General features: G+C 43.8%; 1 protein-coding gene across 3 annotated transcripts in view; it reads left to right on the top strand.

The window, feature by feature from the left end:
* Positions 1-22,313, top strand: part of ADAM22 (ADAM metallopeptidase domain 22) — a 378,095-nt gene that overhangs the window by 248,343 nt on the left and 107,439 nt on the right. For all 3 annotated transcript variants that reach the window (XM_068235530.1, XM_068235532.1, XM_068235533.1), the window contains exons 8-14: positions 1,560-1,630; positions 5,482-5,556; positions 7,894-7,965; positions 8,609-8,775; positions 13,561-13,645; positions 15,610-15,700; positions 21,335-21,386. In XM_068235530.1, coding sequence (XP_068091631.1) covers positions 1,560-1,630; positions 5,482-5,556; positions 7,894-7,965; positions 8,609-8,775; positions 13,561-13,645; positions 15,610-15,700; positions 21,335-21,386 — 613 coding nt within the window. The remainder of the gene's footprint in view (positions 1-1,559; positions 1,631-5,481; positions 5,557-7,893; positions 7,966-8,608; positions 8,776-13,560; positions 13,646-15,609; positions 15,701-21,334; positions 21,387-22,313) is intronic.

A 22,313-nucleotide genomic window follows, 5' to 3' on the forward strand; every position in this document is an offset into this window, starting at 1 on the left:
GATGATAGAAAGAATCAGTGTGCTGTAAATTATAAAACAACTTATTTTTCTTATGAAAGCTTGATGGTATGCATGACTAGGGGTGTGGCAGGGCTTTCCTGGAGGTGCTGGGGGCATAATCAGGGATGTGGCTTATGTGTCCGTCTTTCTCATCTCAAAAAGTTGGGAGGTAGGAGACTTCACTAACTTGAAGGTGGGAAGTATTACACCTTAAAGGGAAGGTTCAGGGACTGTTAAAAAAAAATCCGCATCCACTTACCTGGGGCTACCTCCAGCCCGTGGCAGGCAGAAGGTGCCCTCGGCGCCGCTCCGCAGGCTGCCGGTGGCCGACCTGGCCAGGCCGGCGGCCAGGTCGGGCTCCTTCCGCGTCCCAAAATGCGCCTCACGGTGGCGCGCTGACGTCATCGGACGTCCTCCGGATTACTGCGCAGGCTCAGAACTACTGAGCCTGCACAGTAAAGCCCGGAGGACGTCCGATGACGTCAGCGCGCCGCACGAGGCACATTTTGGAACACGGAAGGAGCCCGACCTGGCCGCCGGCCTGGCCAGGTCGGGTCGGCCACCGGAGACCACCGGCAGCCTGCGGAGCGGCGCCGAGGGCACCCCCTGCCTGCCACGGGCTGGAGGAAGCCCCAGGTAAGTGTATGCGGATTTTTATTTTTTTTTTAACAGTCCCTGAACCTTCCCTTTAAAGAGACACTGAAGCGAAAAATAAAATATGATATAATGATTTGTATGTCTAGTACAGCTAAGAATTAAAACATTAGGAGCAGAGACATAAGTCTAATATTGTTTCCAGTACCAGTACAAACTCCATTTGTTATCTATGCAAAAGAGTCATTGAGCTCCATGACTCTCAAAGTCGCAGAGAGCTCTGTCTTCTGAAGCTTGTTATCTCAATTGTCAGTCGTTGTATTGTTGTTTTCTTCTGCAGAGGACAGGTCAATAGTTCACTGGCCTGCTCTGTAAAATCAATTAGAATGCTGAGTAGTGTGTAAACTGCAAATATTAGAGAATGAGGCAATGTTATAAAAAAAAACGCTATATAACTGAAAATAAGAATATGAGAATATTTTCTTTGCTACTAATCTTCTAATAATTATCCATACTACACAACCAATTCTTTATATTATAATTTTTTTTCGCTTCAGTGTCTATTTATCTAATTGATTTTTTATATTAATGTGTCCCTTAGTTTTTAGTAATAAACTTCTGAAATGCCTAAAAAAAAAAATCTGTGTCAGGTGGCACTCAGTCTGTGCCCTTATGGACACAACTATTTCACAATGTAGCATTCCTGTAAACAAGGCAGGTGGGAGTGTGTCCTGGACGTATATGTCTTTTTTTTTTTTAACCCAAATAACTATGTAACTACCGGTATGTTGATCATTAATGATTGAGGTCACTGAAAACACAAACCTGTATGGTCACATGACCGTGATTTCTTTCTTAAAAGTTACTGTATTTTACTTATTTTTTGTAAATAATCTTATTAAATGCCTATAGAGATTGCTGATATTTTATGTTCCCTCATGCGCAACAACTTCCTTCTCCTTTAGAATTCTTGTTGTTGAATGATACATTCCAGAAGCTTCCTCAGACCAGACCGATGCGCAGGAAGAAGAGAAATGTGAGTACAGCACTTCTTACAGGCATGTGAGCGCAAAATAATCGTATGAAGATGAACAGGCTAAGCAAATCTGTCACAGACCTTGGCGAGCCAAACCGAGAACATAATGACAAAATGCTTAACTACTTGCTGGGGATACACGGGTCGACCTGCGGCTCGATTAGCCACCAGATCGACCCCAGCCACATCCCCGCTCGTCCGCGCGGATCGATAACCGCTCGCCCCCGCCGGTGCTTCCTTACCAGCGCTCGATTCCCTGCCATTATCCGCAGGCCGGAATCGCGCTGGCGGTGGTCGAACGGCTTGATCGGACTAGCTGAATATTATCAGCTGGCCAGATCAACTGGTCGATACACGGTACAGAAACCCCAGCATTAGAGGTGTATCCCCAGCATTAGAGGTTATCGTCAGTGAAAACTCCTCAACAGATACAAGCATCAGAAGTAATATGCTAATTTTAGCTTATCCTCATGTAGTTAAAGTGGATTCGAGATAAACTTTTATTCATTGCATAATTGTGTTCCTTTCATATAGTTTATAGGGCATTCCTCAAGCCAAATACTTTTTTTTTTGTTTTAATACTCGAATTCCCTATAAACTAAACAAGCCTCGCCCACAGCTTCTCCTGTGCCTTGGCATTCTTAGACCCATGTAGCTAGCAAGGCTTATGGGAGCTCAGTCAGGGGAAAAGGAAGAGGTGTTACCAGCCAGAGAGATTTCAGAGGCAGAGGGGAGTAGGGAGGAGGAGAGGGGAGTGAAGTTTTCACAGGCTAAGGGCTGGAGATGCAGATCAGCTTGCCTGTGTGTAATGATGACAAGCAGAATATGGCTGCTCTCATTGTATCATAGGAAGAAATAATCATATACTGTTGAAGCGGTTTGCAGCTAGATTTGCTGTGTAAACTATCTAAACTTTAGATATATAGACAAGTTACTGCTGTAGTTAGTTTAGTAGTCATGTCACTGACTGTCTTTAGAGGAGCTTGCAATCTACTCCCTACCATAGTCATAGTCTAATGTCCTACCATATTATTATTGTTATTATGCATTTATATAGCACTGTCATGAGTCTCGATGGACGTATGGCTTTTTTCAACCCAAATAACTATGTAACTATGAGTCATGAGTAATGAGCTATAATATACTTTATAATTCAATGAATAAATTGTCTTGTATAGAAGAAAAAAGGCCAAAGGTTATTTATTAATTTTTAAGTATTTATACTTCATTACGCATATTACGCAACGCTGTACAGAGTATATTGTCTTGTCACTAGCTGTCCCTCAGAGGGGCTCACAATCAATTCCCTACCGTAGTCCTATGTCTATGTATGTATCGTGTAGTCCAGGGGTAGGGAACCTTGGCTCTCCAGCTGTGATAAAACTACAAATCCCAGCATGCATTTGCCTTTGTAGTCCATGTATCACTGTCTAGGGCCAATTTTAGAGGGAAGCCAATTAACTTATTTGTATGTTTTTGGGATGTGGGAGGAAACCGGAGTGCCCGGAGGAAACCCACACAGACACGAGGGGGGGCATGCAAACTCCTTGCAGATGTTCAGATGTTGACCTAGCTGGGATTCGAACCGGGGACCCAGCGCTTGCAAGGCGAGAACGCTAGCCACTACGCCACCATGCTGCCCAATAATGGCTTCAATTTACTAAAGTCACGTTCAATTAAAAAGTAAAGGGTGGGTAAAATACCACATTCTGTGGTTTAGATTTTTTACCCCCCAAAATCACTAAGATGTTTACACATGTAGTTTGGCAATTTCCCCCAAAAAACTGCATGACAGTTCGCTAAGATTTTTCCTTATGTGGTATTTAATTCAGCACTTTAAAGTAGCAGGGACAGCCATACTATCCCAAGATAAAAAAAACACATATACAATTAGATAAATACTTTTTCTACTTACATAACATATGTATTGCACTGTCCAAATTTTGATATCAGTGACTTTTATGCAGTAAATAAAGAGAAAATTGTTCCAGGCATTTTCCATCTTTACTGCCTCTGACTGAAGTAATTTCTTCCCTTACTCTTTTTTTTGCCTCCTAGAAAATTGCATTGTCATATCTAGCTTGCTTTGTAGACACATGTGAGCACAGCATTTTAGCAGCTTCTGCAGAGGGATGATGTGCAATTTCCTCCTCCCTCCTGTCACACTGAACTGCCCTCAGCCAATCAGTGAGGAGCAGGAATGTAGGAGGGGAGGTAACAAGCTTCCCTTTCCCTGATAATGTGCCAGATATTATTTCCGGTTGTTTTTCTGGCCAATTTCTCATAGAAGTGAATGGAAATAGATCAGAAAAGAATGGAAAATCGAACGGACGGAAATTCGAATTGTGTGTACCAAGCATAAGATAACAACACACCAAATGCCCAAGTCTTCCAGCTTGTATTGAGGAGATGGGTATTCCTGATAATATCATATGTTATTGTCTCTAAAGTACTGGCAGCCACCCAGTGCTTTACCTGGCTGCAATGGCGTAACTATAAATCATAGCCCCTCCCCCCCAGTAAAGCTTTGATGGCAGAGCCGGGACAAGATCCTCCAGCACTCAAGGCTGAGACACCGAAGTGCGCCCCTCCATCCCTCCCACCCCAGCCGTCACACACTGATTGCTATAATGCTGGGTACACATGATGCGATTTCCCGCTCGATCGACCAATTACTTCTGACATGTTCGATCGGGTCTCGATTGATACAGCCGTCGATTTACTCGTGTTAAGTATACAAAATCGACGACTATATCGATCGAAACCCGATCAAACATGTCAGAAATAATCGATCGATCCCGCCGATCGAGTGGGAATCGCATCGTGTGTACCCAGCATTAGACTAAGAGGCTCCCCAGGTCCCCCAACCCCCCCCCCAACACATTAATCTCTAGTTATCTGGCTTGCAGTCACTGCCAGGTATACCCTTTTCTTATTTCTCTCTGTATGAAACACAAAAGGGGAATGATAGCTGAGGGAGTTGTGCGCCCCCTCCTACACTGCGCCCTGAGGCTGGAGCCTCTCTCACCTCTGCCTCAGCCCCGCCCCCTCCTACACTGCGCCCTGAGGCTGGAGCCTCTCTCGCCTCTGCCTCAGCCCCGCCCCCTCCTACACTGCGCCCTGAGGCTGGAGCCTCTCTCGCCTCTGCCTCAGCCCCGCCCCCTGCTATACTGCGCCCTGAGGCTGGAGCCTCTCTCACCTCTGCCTCAGCCCCGCCCCCTCCTACACTGCGCCCTGAGGCTGGAGCCTCTCTCGCCTCTGCCTCAGCCCCGCCCCCTGCTATACTGCGCCCTGAGGCTGGAGCCTCTCTCACCTCTGCTTCGGCCTGGCCCTGTTTGATGGGCCCCCAATATTCACACCGTTTTCCTTTCCTACACCTGGTGCCCTTCACGGGGGGCCCATCTCACAATGGTCATAAAACAAGTGTGGCCATCAGGACCTTCATACTTATAACATGTGTAACCATAAAAACACCTGATCTGAAGGGTGGACCCCTTTATCATAGGGAGTGAAGTTGTAGTTGAGGCCCCCTTACAGCTCTGGGCCCTCCTGCAGTCGCAGAGGCTGCCCCCCTGTAGTTATGGTATGTCCCTGACCAGCTGCTTTGGTTTATAGACTGGAATCGCTATTATAGCTTAATTCTGCAGCTTCATACTCTGTGTTCTTTGCAGCTACACTTTATACCAGACAAGGAACTATCCGCGCAAATGTTGTGAGGTATGAAACTGTGTACAATATATTGATGTATATTGGTGAGAGGGATGTTGCCCAGTCATGATGTGACATGCAGCCTGACACACAAGTCTGCTGCAGGTGAATTCATTCAATAACTATTCATTCTTTATTCTCAGGTCTGGCGGTTACCTAGCAACATCCAGGATGAGACAAAATATGTTGAATTGATGATTGTGAATGATCACTTAATGGTATAAGATTTGTTTATCAATCAATCTATCTATCTATCTATCTATCTATCTATCTATCTATCTATCTATTTTTATGTCCAAATCTTTAACTATCTGTCTATCAATTTATCAGTTAAAGGGGAATGTCATCCTAAACAAACATACTGTCATTAAGTTACATTAGTGATCTTATTTAAAATAGATAGGTAATGTAATCTCTTACCCACCCTGTTTGAAAAGAACAGGCAAATGTTTGTGATTTCATGGGGGCAGCCATCTTTTTTATGGGGGCAGCCATCAATTTGGTTGAAAGGAAGTGACAGGAAGCTTGAGACATAGTTCCAACTGTCCTGTGTCCTGATCACCCTCCCAGCTGTGTGCGTTAGGCTTTAAATCTCAAATTCAAAATTTAAAAAAAAAATTGCGCCTAAACAGCAGAACAACATCATCAGAATTCCCATCATGCATTGCACAGTATCAGGGGAAAAATGCCCGGGCAGCTTTCTTTGATGGGGCAGAGCTTCGCTTCTGTGCAGCTACAAATGAGGCTTGGGTATGAAAAACAAACTTCTGATGCTGTGAAACTGAAACACCAAGCCATTTCAGTGCTGCTGAATAGATTTGTAGTCTGGAGGTTCACTTTAATTGCCCTGATCCTTTCTTAACCATTTCAGCCCGCTGGGATTTTTCACCTGATGCAACAGAACAATTTTCACCTCCCATTCATTCGCCAATAAAGAATTATTTTTTTCTAAATGCATTTTCACAGGAATATTAAGAAAAATATGGAAAAAAAATCAATATTTCTCAGTTTTCAGCCATTATAGCTTTAAAATAATACATGCTACCATAATTAAAACCTATGTATTTTATTTGCCCATTTGTCTCAGTTATTACACCATTTACATTTTGTCCCTATCACAATGTATGGCGCCAATATTGTATTTGGAAATAAAGGTGCATTTTTTCAGTTTTGCGTCCATCTCTATTTACAAGTTTATAATTTTAAAAAAAGTTCGTAATATACCCTCTTCACATGCATATTTAAAAAGTTCGGACCCCTTAGGTAACTATTTATGTTTTGTTTTTGTTTGTTTTTTGTTTTGTTTTTTTCTCCATTAAAAATTTTATTTGGGTAATTTTTGGTGTGGGAGTTAAACAGTTAATTTTAAATGTAATAATGTGGGTTTATTTTATTAAAAAATGTATGTAGATGTAGTTTTACTATTTGACCACAAGATGGCCACAGTGAGATTTGGGGTTTTTTTTCGTCCTGGAAGCACTAAGAGGACAGGACACTGTGTCGGGCATACTGCTCACTCACCTCAGGAGTCCCCCAGGATTAATCCAACAGATTGCATGTCTGTAAAAGCTTTTTACCTAGCACTAGGCTAGCTAGTATTGGTAGCCGGTACCTCCCGATCGCCACCGATCCCCTCCCGATCCAGCCACTTATACATTACCCAGCCTTGCTCCAGCGATCGCCGCAGCCTCCCCGTACAGCTCCGGTCTCTCTGTGGGGAGGATCGGGTCTGCGCATGACGTCATGTACGATCCTCACCATAGAGAAGAGCGGAGCTGTGCGGGGAGGCTGTGCCGATCGCTGGATAGAGGCTGGCTAGGCAAGTGGAGGTTACAAGTGTGTCTCCACTCGGGTGAGCACTGGATATTCTTGGGATGTTCACTTTCATGTAAAAAAAAAAGTGGACTCCAGACAAAGCTGTGGGCCACAGACTCCCAGCAGGAATGTAACAATACAAGTGAGACTAAAGCTCAACACACACCATACAATCTTGGTTGTACAGATTTACCAAATCTATGTAGTATAAGGGCCAATAGATTGAAAATACCTTGTATGATTGATTGGATAAGCTCTTATACTACATGAAAGTGGTAAGATTGAACAACCAAGATTGTATGGTGTGTGTTGAGCCTAAGAGACGCCCAGAGGACGATAAAACTAAGCTAAAATCAGTAAAATTGATAATAAAGGTGTGCTTACTTCAAAAGATGACACTAACAGTGGTGTAAAATTTACAATTATTTCATTAGTTGATGGCAATGCGTTCCGTGGGCTGAACCCACTTCATCAGGTCTAATATACTTGCCAAAACAACAAATCAGCTGAGCTTTGAGTGTGTGTCTCATATAGGTTTATATTGCACAGTACTGTAATACGAGGTAAGGGGTTGGTGGTTTGACGTAAGGTCATTACCCTGTCTAAAAGAATTCCATCCATGCATCTATCTTTCGATCGATTGGTCTCTCTCACTCACTCTCTCTCCTTTCTCTCTTGCCTGTCTATCCACCTGTTTTTTCTGTCTCGGTTTGCACTCATTCCCCTTCCTCTTGTTGCAGTATAAGAAGCACCGCTTGTCTGTCGGCCAAACAAACAATTATGCAAAATCTGTTGTCAATATGGCAGACTTAGTAAGTATCACACAATTCTCTCAATCTTACTGAATTCTCTGTGGAATTCTGCCTTTTTTTTTCTTCAGTTTTGTATAGAGTGAGAAAGTGTTGAATGTGTGGGTGTGAGATTTTGTTGCTGTTTTTGGCCATGGGAAACCCTGGAAGCAGTAATATTGTGTGAAAGCTGTTACACACTACTAGTGTCACTGGTACTTATGGCATATAGATTTACGTGAACTACTTTTCCTATTTTCTGTTCAGCCTGGCTTGTGACTCACACACACCATTGCTACACTGCACCACAGTTCAGTGACACCAGTGGTCCTTGTTGTCTACGTTGCAGCTTCCTGTGTCACCTTTCCTCTTCACTGTCCATGAAGGAGCAATGTCACTATGCTGAGAAAGCTAAAGCTGAGACAGGAAGTAGCTGTGCCGCCTGGGTGGCTGTGCAGTTTAGCAGAGCTGTGTCAACCACAAGATTAGCTGCACTGAGCATTTGGCTGATACGATTATTACCTTACATGCATTTCATCTGTATAGAGTTCGTTTCTAAGCCACACAGCAGTTTGGATTTTTGCTGAAGTGACGTCTCCCCGGCAGCCTTGACAAAGCGCTCTCTCTCTCCCTCTTTCTCTCTCTCTCTCTCCCATTTATGCGCTAGATCTATAAGGAGCAGCTGAATACGCGGATCGTGTTAGTCGCCATGGAAACCTGGGCTAATGACAATAAATTCAGCATTTATGAAAATCCTCTCAAGACGCTGAAGGAGTTTATGAAATACAGGAGGGATTTTATCAAAGACAAAAGTGACGTCGTCCATCTCTTCTCGTACGTAATGTTTAACCCGCGTTTTTCATTCTTTTGACGTACGCTTCGAAAGTACATTGTGTGCAGCACAGCCTTAAAGAGAACCTGTACTCAGTAAAATTATTAAAAATAAACACATGAGGTAACTTCAAATGAACATTACATAGTTACCTTGCCATCAGTTCCTCTCAGAAGCTCACCATTTGCTTCTTACAGTGATTCCTTCCAGTTCTGACAACATTTTGTCAGAACTGAAATATATCAGTTGCTGTCAGTTATATATCAGTTGCTGTCAGTTACAGCTGAGAGGAGAACTAATGTGTCCATGTTTGCCTATGGCTCAAGTGGGCGATGTTACAGTTTAACAGTGTGCTCACCAGGAAGCTGTTATGGGGTAATGGCCATTTTCAAAATGGAGGACGGAGAATTCCATTTATCACAGTGGACAAACAGGATGCAGGAGAGAAAAAATAGATTGAGGAGTAGACTAAACAGGAGGTAAATATGACTTGTGTATGTTTATTTTGACTTTTAATGTTCAGTTCAGGTTTTCTTTAAATAGATTCTAATGGCAAAACTGGTAATCTCTCAGCATAAGCCATTAACAATTAAGGATCTGTGAATTTATGCCATATACATACTAAATCGCTCAAGGAACGCCCATGGACCAGCATTATAAAGTATTATGGATATTGTTGCTCTAGCGAGATCAGAGACCCCCCCCCCCCCCCCCAGGCTGCCCATTGCTCACAAGTACCTCCCCTTTATAAGCAGCCTATACATGTACACAGCATAGCTGTGCCTCCTGCATGCTGTTCTGAGGCAGGGGTCACACTTGTCGGCTTTCGTGCGCGTTTTCTGCACAGAAAAACTAAGAACTAAGAACTTATGTTAATCAATGAGCTAGGTCACACTTGAATGTAGATTTTGCATGCAGAAAAAAACTGACATCTTGCGCAATTTGTCAGTTTTTGGAAAAGTGTAGAAACTGAAAGACAAGTGTGACCCCTGCACAGGGTTGGGCCTAACTGGGACACTCCCCTATTCCATGGAGATCTGCTATTGCAGAAGCCAATGACGTAAATGAGAATGATACTCAGCTTGCTGATGCAAATAAGGAAAATCAGGTTTGTGTGTCTAGGGGCGTGTTCTAGCTATCTACACCAATTTTGTGGTATAAAATCAAGAGCTAAAGGCAGGACCACCAGGTGTCACATTGCTCACAAGTACCTCCCCTTTGTAAGCAGCCTATGGGCTTGATTCACAAAGCGGTGCTAACCTACTTAGCACGTCTAAAGTCTTTAGACGTGCTAACCAGGGTGCTAAGTAGGTTAGCACCGAATTTCTGAATCAGATAATTCGGTGCTAACCTACTTAGAACCCTGGTTAGCACGTCTAAAGACTTTAGACGTGCTAAGTAGGTTAGCACCGCTTTGTGAATCAAGCCCTATATGTGTACACAGCATAGCTGTGCTTGCATGCTGTTGTGACAGGGTTGGGCCTAACTAAGACACTCCCCCATTCCATGCAGATCTGGTTTTGCAACAGCCAATGAGGTGAAGGAAAATGATACTCAGCTTGCTGATGCAAATATGGAAAATCAGGTTTGTGTGGTATAGGGGCGTGCAGGGGCGCCTCTAGCCATTTTGTCACTCCAGGTGAGAAAACCTGTGGCGCCCCCCCCCCCCCTCCTTAAGCCCCGTTAGGGCTGCTCATCTCTTGCCATCTCCCTGGGTGACTCCTGTCACCTGCCGTTGTCTCGGAAAGCCTGGCCAAGTTACGCTCCATCGCACAAGAGCAGCTCGGCCAGGCGTGCTCCCGTCCTTGTACTTGTACTGCACAAGCGCAGATTGCTCCCAGGGACGGGAACGCGCCTAAGCGGGCCGCACATGTGTGACAGAGCGTGACTCGAACAGGCTTTCAGGGACAATTGCGTGTGACTGGAGTCACCCAGGGAGATGGTAAGGGAGGAACAGCCCTAACGGTGTTTAAGGAAGCCTCAGGTAAGTATTGTACCAAAGACGCTGCTCATCTCTGGTACACTTTAAACAAAAACATTTCTTTGTTACAGCTGATACAACTCTTAAAATAACTGCACTTTTTCTACTTCTTGCTTTCATGGAAGCATATTGTTACCATCCTGTGCTATCTAATGAGCTTATCTGCTGTGGCATGGCAGTCAGGTGACATGTGGAGGATCAAATTACAACTTGCAATTAGTAACAAACGAGTGGGGAATAATAAACATGGTAAATCACATGATACATGTTTTCCTTCTGTCCTGTATTAGAGTTTAGGTCCACTTTATTTTTTTTATATATGCAGCCAGCAAGCATCATGATTACAACTGTAAGCTGTAAGATGTAAATGTATAGCTGGGCTTACCTCCTAGGCTGCCTGCGCTCGTCTGAGTTAATGCAGGAGGCTGCAGCCACATGTTTGGGGGACCACCGCCGGGGAGAGAGGGGAACACACGCAGGGCTGGCTAAGGTGGGCTCAGCAGGGGGCACACAGACAGTCAGTGACGGTGCTTTCCCCTCAGACATCCGGAGCCGGCCAGGAGAGTCACGCTGCCTTCAGGGGGGCGGAGTTAGAGGCGGCGCCGCACCACACGCAGGCAGTAAACAACCCGTGCGGCTGCTGCTAGGGAGAGAGGCGGGCCATGCGCTTAGGAGGAGGTGGAGTGGGCGGAACTCCAGTGAGAGTTTCGTTCATTCTATTGGCTGGGCCTGGGCGGGGGGCGTACATAAAGGCGGCAGAGCACGTGGTGTAAATAAACCACGATTGGACACAAGCGCAGCCGGCGCTGATGGTAATAATGGCGATCAGCCGCAGTCTCCCTCCCACAACAGCGCGCCCCTCCCCCTTCATGCCGCTCCAAGCAGCTGCTTGTAGTGCCATGCGCTAAAGGCGCCCCTGGGGGCGTGTCCCAGCTATCCACACCAATATTGTGATATAAAATCAAGAGCTAAAGGCAGGACACTCCCTTAAAATAATCAGACCTTGACGATATGAGTTTGAAAATCCATGCCTGCTTGGTAAAGTAAAGTGCCAGACCGGCTTCAGCTCTTGAAGAAGTGGTAAATTAACACCAATTTTCTCATCTATTGCAAAAGGTTTTTGCTATACTAGAGCAGACATATACATATATTGATTGATTTTTTATCTCATCACAGGTTCTCTGCTTTTCCATTCAAATAATGCCATATAGAAGGTAGTGTTGTGTTTGCAGCCTGTAAGCATTTGCTTCAGTCTGGGAATGGGGTGGGGTTTTCAGGCCCTGGCATACTGCCAGCCAAAACCAGGACTGAGTGGATTTGCTGATCTTTAACTCATAACAGCTCCCATCATGCTTTGCAATGTAATGGCAGCAAATCTGACACCATTACAGTAAATTTTTCGGCCATTAGCGACTGGTGTCAGAATTCGTAAGTCTTGCACCTGATTGTTATTACTTAAATTTTATGAGGGAAAAAAAGACACTTAACTGTGTTGACCACAACAGTTGTAGATTTCATCTCCTGGGCATTAAATAACTTGATGCTCCCCCTCCTTGTTGGCCTGTGGTTACGTTGTGGCCACATTATTCTGCCAGCCTAGAGAAATACAGTTCAATCCTACCTTAAAGGGAACCTAGAGAGAGATAGAGAGTTATATGGAGGCTGCCATATTTATTTTCTTTTATACAATACCAGTTTCCCGACAGTCCTGCTGATCTCTTGGCCTTCACTAGTCTCTGAATCACACACCTGAAACAAGCATGCAGCTCATCTTCTTAGATTTTTGTCAGAAACATCTGATCTGCATGCTTGTTCTGGGTCTATGGCTAAAGGTATTATAGGCAGAGGATCACCAGGACAGCCAGGTAACTAGTTTTGTTTAAAAGGAAATAAATGTGTCAGAGTCCATATCCCGCTCACTTCAGATTCCCTTTAATGTGATACTGAAGGGGAATTTAAAAAAAAAATTAAGGCTGTGGATCCTATAAGGCCTCCCCTGTCCTTGCTCGATTCCTTCGTTCCTGCACTTTCACCCCAGTTCCACATATTCAACCAACTTCAGGGGCCCTCAAAAGGCTTCGGGAGCCCTCGTGTCCAAGTGCTCCCAAAGACAGACCGCTCCTTGCACGCGCATGTGCAGTATGAAGGTGCCCGCCTTTGAAAGCACTCAGAGACACAAGTGCTTTCAAAGCCTCCCAAGGGCTCCCAGAGGCGGCAAGTTCAAATGGTGGACAGCAATGGAATCAGGACACCGAGAGGACCGAAAAACCTCTACAGCATACATGTCAAGCTCCGGCCCGCGGGCCAAATCTGGCCCTCAGAGCCATTAAATTTGGCCCCCAAGTGGTTTCCCCACTCTGCATTATGTTTGGTCCACTTTAGACCATCAGGCAAGCTATATTGGAGGTCAAGCCCTAAAACCCCAGGGAAGTCAATTGGGGGAAGTAGTGGGAAAGCACTTAAATCTAGGGAACAGTATAGAGGAGGGTGGGGGGGCCACTAGACACAAGGGATCTGTATAGGGATGGGAGGGAGCTCCACTAGACACCAGGGGACTGTATAGGGGAGGAAGGAGGACCACTAGACAACGGGAAACTGTACAGGGGTTGTAGGGGAGCCATTACACACCAGAGAACTTTATAAGGGAGGAAGGTGGCCAGTAGATGTTGAGGTTGGCCCGTGACTAGGTCCCAGTGTTAAATTTTGGCCCACTTTGTATTTGAGTTTGACACCCCTGCTCTACAGAGCCTTCCCTCTCCATGGGTAATGCAGATTTGCTTTAACAGTATAACATCATTTCTTTTAGGGGGAGTCAGTTTGAAAGCAGTCGGAGTGGAGCAGCTTACATTGGCGGAGTGTGTTCACTTCAGAAGGGAGGCGGAGTGAATGAGGTAGGAGTTGACGCGGTATTGATGGCTGTCACTGCACAGTTTACCTTGAGGGTAGGAACACGCTAGGCAGAATCGCATATGTGTTTTCCACTATTTGCTATGGCAAAGGCATATGCGATTCTGCCTAGTGTGTTCCTACCCTCAAAGTAGAATAAAAGTCAAAATTACATATCTGCTCTAAAACATTAAAGGGAAGGTCCAAGTTGTACAAAAAAACAAACAAACTCCACTTCGCCAGGTCGGCGTCCGGGTCGGCTTCATGTGTGCTCCACGGCGTGAGTCACGTGGTGTACTTGACGTCATCGGGTCTCTACTGCGCAGGCACAGGCACAGGACACCAGGAGTGAGAGGAGCTGCAGCGAGGGCACAGAACGACTGCCAGGGGCTGGAGGAAGCCCCAGGTAACTGGAGTTTTTTTTTTTTGTACAGCTTGGATGTTTTCCTTTCCTTTCAAAAACAGAAATAGCCTGGTATACAGTCTCTGGAAGACAAAGTTATACTTCACTGAAGCTAACTAAACTGGTTGCTGGACAAGTGATCAGATTGTCTTGTAATTAAGTATTTGCAGAGCAGAGAACGATCTGCTTTGTTTACTCTCAAATAACAGCTTAACACTCTCTGATAATTGTGTCCAGGGCAATCGTAACAATTAGCTTCTGAGTGAAGTGGAAGTTTGAGTATTAACCCTTCCAGTAACTGGAAAAACAATCATATTTTTCTTTATACTGTATTTTAATGTTTTACAGCAAAGATGAAATCTGAGTTTCATACCACTGTAAGTACTAACGCCAGAAGGGGTTACAGTGTTATATATATATATATTATTATTTTTTTAGAGGAACTCTAGTGATAAGGTAATAAATATTATTGATTTTTTTACAATATTAATTTATAAAATATTTAATGTTTGCTATGTGTAAAACCTTTCATCTCTGATTTTACATTCTGAAATTTATCTCAAGTGGTGACATCTTTAGTCCTGCCAGGTGATCTCTGTGGAATGTTTGTTTACTAATGCTACGTACACACATGCGACAATGATCGTTCGTTGTGACCGACGAACGAACTTTTAATTGACGAAAGAACGACCTAAGTAAAGTTAGTTTTAAAAGGTGTGTAACGATCTTATCGTTAGAATGAACGTTACATCACATAAAGCAACTATTGCGCTTGCGCATAAAAATGAAAAGTTCCATGGAGATATAACAAAATGCGCATGTCAAGCCTAGTACGAACGACCGTTTCCAACGATGTACTACTTTTGCAAACGATCGTCGTTGGGAAAAATCCGGCAAGCTAGATCATTCGTTTTCAACGATCTAGCTCGTCCGTCATTAGACTTCATGGTCGTTGGCTGCTTTTTTTCAAACGATCGTCGTTTGAAATGATCGGGGAACGCACCTTAAGGCTAGAAACCCACTAGGAGAGCTTTTCTGAGCGCTTTGTGATTTGAAAAGCTCTAGCTAATGTAATGCTATGGGTGTGATTCCACTTGAGTGATGTGATTTTCTAAAAATCCCCCATAGCATTGCATTACCAAGAGCTTTTTGAAATCACTCACGCTTACAAAGCGCTCCCAGTGGGTTTCTGGCCTAAGAGTTCCAAAGCCAGTACAAAATATACCTGGTCTCCCAGAATGCTGGGGGGGATTCTACAATATAGAGCAATACAGTATATAGATATAGGAAATGTTTCTGATGCTCAAACCAAATGTACGCAGCTTAGAAATTGACCTATCAAATGCACCTAGCTGCATAAAATTAGCAACTACTTGTAATATTCACCATATTATTGATCATCAATAATAGTATTGAGTAAAGTAGCCTACCACGTAATAAAAAATATAACATAAATAGAAACAAAAGAAATGATGAGCATGTATTTTCCCCAGGCTTATTGTACTGTGCTATAGGAAGACTTCTGTGTGGTCACTGATATTCGTCCATGTTCTGTTTTATTCGCAGTTCGGTCGGCCGGATGTCATGGCGGTGACGATGGCTCAGTCGCTGGCGCACAATTTGGGCATCATCTCTGACAAGGATAAAATAAGAAGAGGTACATCACCAAAATATCCCATCTCCGTACAGCACAGAGAACCTCAGTATAGTATGCCGAGCAATTTGTCCCTCCCTTGTGTAATCATTACAAATCTATGCAAAGCTGGAACATAACTAGTTCAATTTGTGCACTCCTATTGTCATGATACTCTCACTGCTCCAGTGCTTACTAAGCTTTTTACTTATAGTTTTCCAAAGAAAGAAAAGTGTTAGAACCTCTGTCAGATTATTAGTGTCTATGCTCCTGTTGGGGAGAGTTCTGCTTACTCCCTGCCCTAATAGGGCGGTTACAGAGAACAGGAAGTGAGGTGAGATCTCTGCAATGGCAATTAATATGGGGGGGGGGCCGAGAGCTCATCCCACCATCCCTGCTTTATTCCTCTCTTTCTTAATCTAGGGTTTTCTTCCCTCCCCTTCCCTACCACCACCCATCCCTCGCCTCCCCTTTCCTGCACCCCTCCACCCATTTATCTCTTTCTCGCTCCCCGCACCCACCCATTTTTCTTTTTCCCGCACCCCTACTTTTCCGGGTTTAGTGCAGACTTTTCTGTTATGTCTTATATCGCCATACACGATTCAATTGTTTTGGGGTGTTTTCGACCAGGGAAATGTGATTGATTTTGTTACTTGGTAAAAATAGAAGATAAAAACAGAAACCGCACCAGATTTCAAAAAACAAAAGTGTAAATAATCTTCATTAGGAAAAAATGTAAATCAATATTTTAAAACCAGAGAATTGGGGAGGGGAGTGCATGAGGCTGAAATACAATGTAGGCATTTGGCTCTAATTGTAACGGGTATCAATATGAACATATAATCAATAATTATACATCGTGTGCCATCTTGCAGTTAATTGCAATTTTACCTGGTGTGCCATTATTATTGTTTGCTATTATTTGGTATTTATATAGCGCTGACATCTTCCGCAGCGCTGTACACAGTATATTGTCTTGTCATTTAAATGTCACTCAAAGTAGCTCACTATCTAATCCCTACCATAGTCATACGTCCATTGTAGCCTAGGGCCAATTTTAGGGGGAAGCCAATTATCTGTATAATTTTGGGGATGTGGGAGGAAACCGGAGTGCTGGGAGGGAACCCACGCAGACACAGGGAGGACATACAAACTCCATACAGATAGTGCCCTGGCTGATATTCAAACCGGGGACCCAGTACTGCAAGAGCGCTAGCCACTATGCTGCCCATACTGTTCATATTGATACCCGTTACATTTAGCACCAAGCTCCATTATTGTATTTCTGCCTCATGCCCTCCCCTCCCCTATTCTCTAGTTTGAAATGTTTGACATATTTGCCTAATGGTGCCCATATACGGTACAATAAAAACGTAAAATTTTCCCCTTTATTCGACCAGAAAGCTCGAATTGAATGAAAGTCAAAAAGAATCCTGTTTTTTCGATCAAGAAAAACAAACGGTTATTCAGTTTTTTCAATAAAAATCTGATCGGACATGTTGGAAAAATCTTTATATTCAATCTAACAGAATAATCAAACAAAATTATCTAATCGAAAGAAATGAAAACATTTTACCATGTATGGACACCATACTGAAGATTATTTACACTTTTTTGCAATCTGGTGCGGTTTCCAGCTCTTTTTACTGTTAATGTTTTTACTGATATGCTGTTACTCCCAGACGCACATTATGTTATGTATACAAATCATTATTTATATTAAAGAGGAACTTCATCCTAAACAAACATACTGTCATTAAGTTACATTAGTTATGTAAATTAAAATAGGTAATATACAGTAATCTCTTACCCAGCCTGTTTTAAAAGAATAGGCAAATGTTTGTGATTTCATGGGGGCAGCCATCTTTTTGGTTGAAAGGAGGTGACAGGGAGCATGAGACATAGTTCCAACTGTCCTGTGTCCTGATCACCCCTCCCAGCTGCGCGCTCTAGGCTTCAAATCTCAAATTTAAAAAAAAAAAAATGGACCAAAACAGCAGAAGGAGAATAACAATATCAGAAATCCCATCATGCTTTGCACCGCATCAGGGGAAAAATGCCCGGGCAGTTTTCTTCTGTGCAGCTCAAAATGAGGCTTGGATAAGAAAAACAAAGTTCTAATGCTGTGAAACGGTTAAAGAAACACGAAGCCTTTTAAGTGCTGCTGAGTAGATTTTTTAGTCTGGAGGTTCATTTTAAACTTTGGTGGTGCCCCCTAGAGTTCTTTCTTTGTTTTATTTTGTCACCAGATCGAATCATTTGAAAACCTAAATAATATGCTCATTTTGTTTCCAATTTAAAAAAAATGAATATAACCATCAGTTTTTATATTTTTCTATCTGATTATTTTTCCAACACATCTCATCAGATTCTTATCGAAAAACAAAAAAACACAAAACGATCAGTTATTTAGAAAATGGAATATGCTTTTTTTCACAAACTAGAAAGAAAAATGTCCACATTTTTTTTATAAATATCTGATTGGATGTTTTGAAAAAATCTGAACTGTTTTATTCGATCATTTTTGTAAAATTTTCAGAAAGTTTAATAAGTGAATATGGCATATTGGTTATTTTTCAAATGCGAGAACATCAAGCAGAGTTCTGTGGTCGAAAAACAACAAAAATGTAATCCTGTATGGCCACTTTTATAGTGCCCATACATGGTGCGATTCTTTTTCTTCATTTTTTTCGATTAGATAATTTTGTTCGGTTATTCCCTTAGATCGAATATAAAGATTTTTCTAACATGTCTGATTTTTATAAAAAATTAAAAAAAATGGATAATTGTTTGTTTTTCTTGCTTAAAAAAAATATTGTTTTTGGCTTTATCCGATTTGATCACTTTGGTCGAATAAACGGGAAAACCTAACATTTTTATTGTACCATGTATGGGCACCATTAGGGAGATGACAAAAGCAACCTTATAGCAAGAATGGGTGGTCAGTGCATTGTCATATACTTGTTGGTTATCGGAGCCTCAATTATCAAAAAACAAACAAAAAACAGAGCCAAGGGGATGCCCAACAATTTTACCTGTACCAATTGGGAATGGGAATGGCACTTAGAAAACTTGTCCCCTCCACAATGCAGACAGGCATAGAGTGTGGGTGGATGATACACATGCTGAGGCTCCTCCTACTGACTACCAGGCCCTATGGCTGGGGAGAGGAGCTGGTGGTTCTAAGGAGTTTGACTTCCTGCTATTTTACTTAAAAAGACAAAACAAATTTCTTAGCGCAGAGCATGCAGTACCAGCTTCCTTACATGTTCAGCACCTTGGAGAGTGACTCAGCTTCTAAGTGTGTTTTGCCTTCTTAAAGAGAACCCGAGGTGGGGTTCTGACAATGCAATCCACATGGACATGGGTCTGCTTATATTGCTTAGCCTCTGTTACTATCCAGATCCCCCCTAAGTTCCCCCTGTGCCCTGTTATCCCCCAAAAAATCACAGCCGCACTGCTGACATGCAGTGTGTCACAGCGGGCTGTGTTTACCTATGTACTGTCAGTCTGCCGCTCCCCCCGCCTCCTGCATAGTTCAGGTCCCTGCCCGTGTCCCTTCTCTCCCCGCTATGCAGGAGGCGGGGGGAGCACGCAAACTGACAGTACATAGGTAAACACAGCCCGCACAGCGCGGCTGTGATTTATGGGGGATAGCAGAGTGCAGGGGGAACTTAGGGGGGATCTGGATAGCAACAAAGGCTGGGCAATATAAGCAGACCCAACCTCTGTATGTGGATAGAATTCTCAAAACCCCACCTCGGGTTCTCTTTAAAACAGAGGGTATTTGCGATAATTCAGATTTAGGCTCTGTTCACATCTAAAATTGAAATCGCAAACGCAAGCGTTTTTTTTTTTTTTAAAAGCAACTTTTTTTCCTTTCTTGCGCTCTACTGCGTGCTGCATTTTTTTTAAAGCACTTTTTCAGAGCGATTTTTTAATTCACTTCCTGACGCAAGTCAAGAAGTGAACTCTTTGACCTGGAAAATAATAAGTACAAATCAATTTTGTGAGCGTTTTGCATTTTTCCTATACTTTCCATTGAAGCAAAATCGCCTCAAAAATGATACAGGCACCGCTTTTCTGAGCGGATCGGAAACGAACCACTCAGATGTGAACTCTCTCAAAGAGAATTGCACAAATGTTTTTAGGACGATTTTGAAAATCGCTGGCGCCTAAAATAAGGGCAAAAACGCCCTTAGTGTGAACGAGAGCTTAAAGGGATCCTAAACTCAGAAGGATATGGATTTGTCCTTTTTAAATAATACCAGTTGCCTGACTATCCTGCTGTTCCTGTGTCTCTAATACTTTTAGCCACAGCCCCTCAACAAGCAATGCAGATCAGGTGCTCTGACTGAAGTCAGACTGGATTAGCAGCATGCTTGTTTCAGGTGTGTATTCAGCCACTGCTGCAGCTAAAGAGTTCAGCAGGACTGCCAGGCAACTGGTATTGATTAAAAGGAAACATCCATATCCCTCCAAGTTTAAGTGCACTTTGAGTGTGTAACTGTGGTTACCCACAAAGCACAACTGCTGAATACTAAGCTCTCTTGTCAGATTATTCGCATGTTAATTCAATGAATTGAGCATCCAGCAAGATGTGGTGCCCTGTACTAATAAACAGGCAGGGTACCACACCCTTGTAAAATGCTGATCCATAATTAGTGGCTAAACTCAGTAAAAGCTGGATGTCAAGCAAACAATAGTTCCATAAAATTAAAAGGGGAAGTAAACTGAGCTCCTGAGCTTCCTGATTGGCCACTGAAACAGCCCACCTCAGTTGGGCAGGGCCGATTGAACCTCTTATCCCCCCTACTCCCCCCCGCCCCCACAGCACATTTAGTTCCCAGGGTCCCCAAGCTGGCTGCCGCCTCCTCAACTCTACTGTGCTCCCAGGGGCCCCTGCATGATAAGCATTGCAGCTCACCTGCCCTGGCACGCTGCTCCATCTGTGTCTGCCTCTTCTCAGTGACCCGGTGCATGTGATGCGCAATGACATGCCCCGGGTCATGGAGAAGAGACATCCAGCGGGGATGAAGTCAGAGAGCACTGAGTTGCAATCCTGCTAAAATCAGTGTAGGGGCCCCGGGGAGCCGCAGTGATTATACGGCAAGCTGTGCTTGTGGGCCTTGGGGTAGTTACCGCCTTTTGCATGTATGCGCTGCCAGTGGGGAAGAAGATGGGGAGTGGAGCAGCGCACTTGTACAGGTGAGGTACAGTGCTGTTGGGGGTGGGGACTTGCAGGGGCGTGGCAGCCGTGCCGGTGCACAGCACTGCTCGAGGGCCCTGGGGCAATTACCCCTTTGCCTTAATGGCAGCGCCGGCACTGCAGCGGGGGAGACTGGAACAGTTGGAGAAAGAAGATATGGGAATATGCTATGATCATTTTGATGTGTTTCTTTGTGCGCAGACGCTGACACCTCAGATGATGCATTTGTTCATCCTTTGCTTAGCTGTTGCTCAGGTTTGCATCATGAATTCACATTGAGCACATAAATGATTATATAAAATCAAGTGAAGCTATAGATGATGTTTTGGTGTTTATCAAGGAAATCCCGCTTTGTGGGACACCTGACACCTGACCCCTGACCATGTAAATGTGTAATGTAATAACGCAGAACGCTGATTCCATTCATGTGTCCTGTGCTGACCTTTCAGGGGAGTGCACCTGTGAAGATAAGTGGTCCGGCTGCATCATGGAAGACATCGGGTAAGATGCCAGAATCTTATATCTGTCTTTTAGGCTGGATCCACACTATGGGCCTGATTCACAAAGCGGTGATAACTCAGTTATCACGCCTAAAAGACTTTAGGCATGATAACCTTTGCACTAGCAAAGTTATCACCGCTTTGTGCTCTAACTTGCGTGAAGCTGCCGCGCGCAGACGCATACTTAATGGGCGCGCAAAACTTTGCGCGCGGGAGCTTCGCGTGAGTTTCTTCACATCACGCCTAAACTAAGTTTAGGCGTGTGATAAAGGGCTTTTCACAGGCGTGCAAAGTGTTTGCACCGCTTTGTGAATCAGGCCCTATGAGCGTTTGTGATTGCTGAGCGCTTGCTGAGCGCTAGTAATTGCTGAGCGCTTTTTAAAAATCACTCCCATTCACTTACATTAAAATCGCGGTAAAAATCATACAGAAATCGCTGCAATCGCGCAAATTCCATATGCAGGGATTTTTACGTGAGTTTTACCGTGATTTTAATGAAAGTGAATGGGAGTGATTTTTAAATAGCGCTCCGAAAGAGCTCAGCAATCACAAGCGCTCAGCAAGCGCTCAGAAAAGCGCTTATAGTGTGAATCCAGCCTTACAAGTGAAACGCTTTCCTCTTGAAACAGAAAGTACTGCACCCACAAACTACCTGCAGGAAACAAACACTGCTAAACCCAAAACAGGACAAGGCAAACTCTCAAAGCAGCCATATTGATTAGTGTAAATTAGGGCTGTCCAGCTGGCTGTCCAAAACTCACTTGCCCGAACTATGTTTTGCGTCAGGCTCCCTCCTCTGGCAGGCTCACCTTTTGTTTGTGCTTGGCTCCGCCCCCCGAAGCAAGGACATTGATGCTCTGCCCCCTCCAGATGAGAAATCCGATGCTAGAGACACCTCCTGCCCATGAAGTTGGACAGCACTGGTGTA

This window comes from Hyperolius riggenbachi, chromosome 5, assembly GCF_040937935.1.
Source record: "Hyperolius riggenbachi isolate aHypRig1 chromosome 5, aHypRig1.pri, whole genome shotgun sequence".
In the NCBI taxonomy this organism is placed as follows: domain Eukaryota; kingdom Metazoa; phylum Chordata; class Amphibia; order Anura; family Hyperoliidae; genus Hyperolius; species Hyperolius riggenbachi.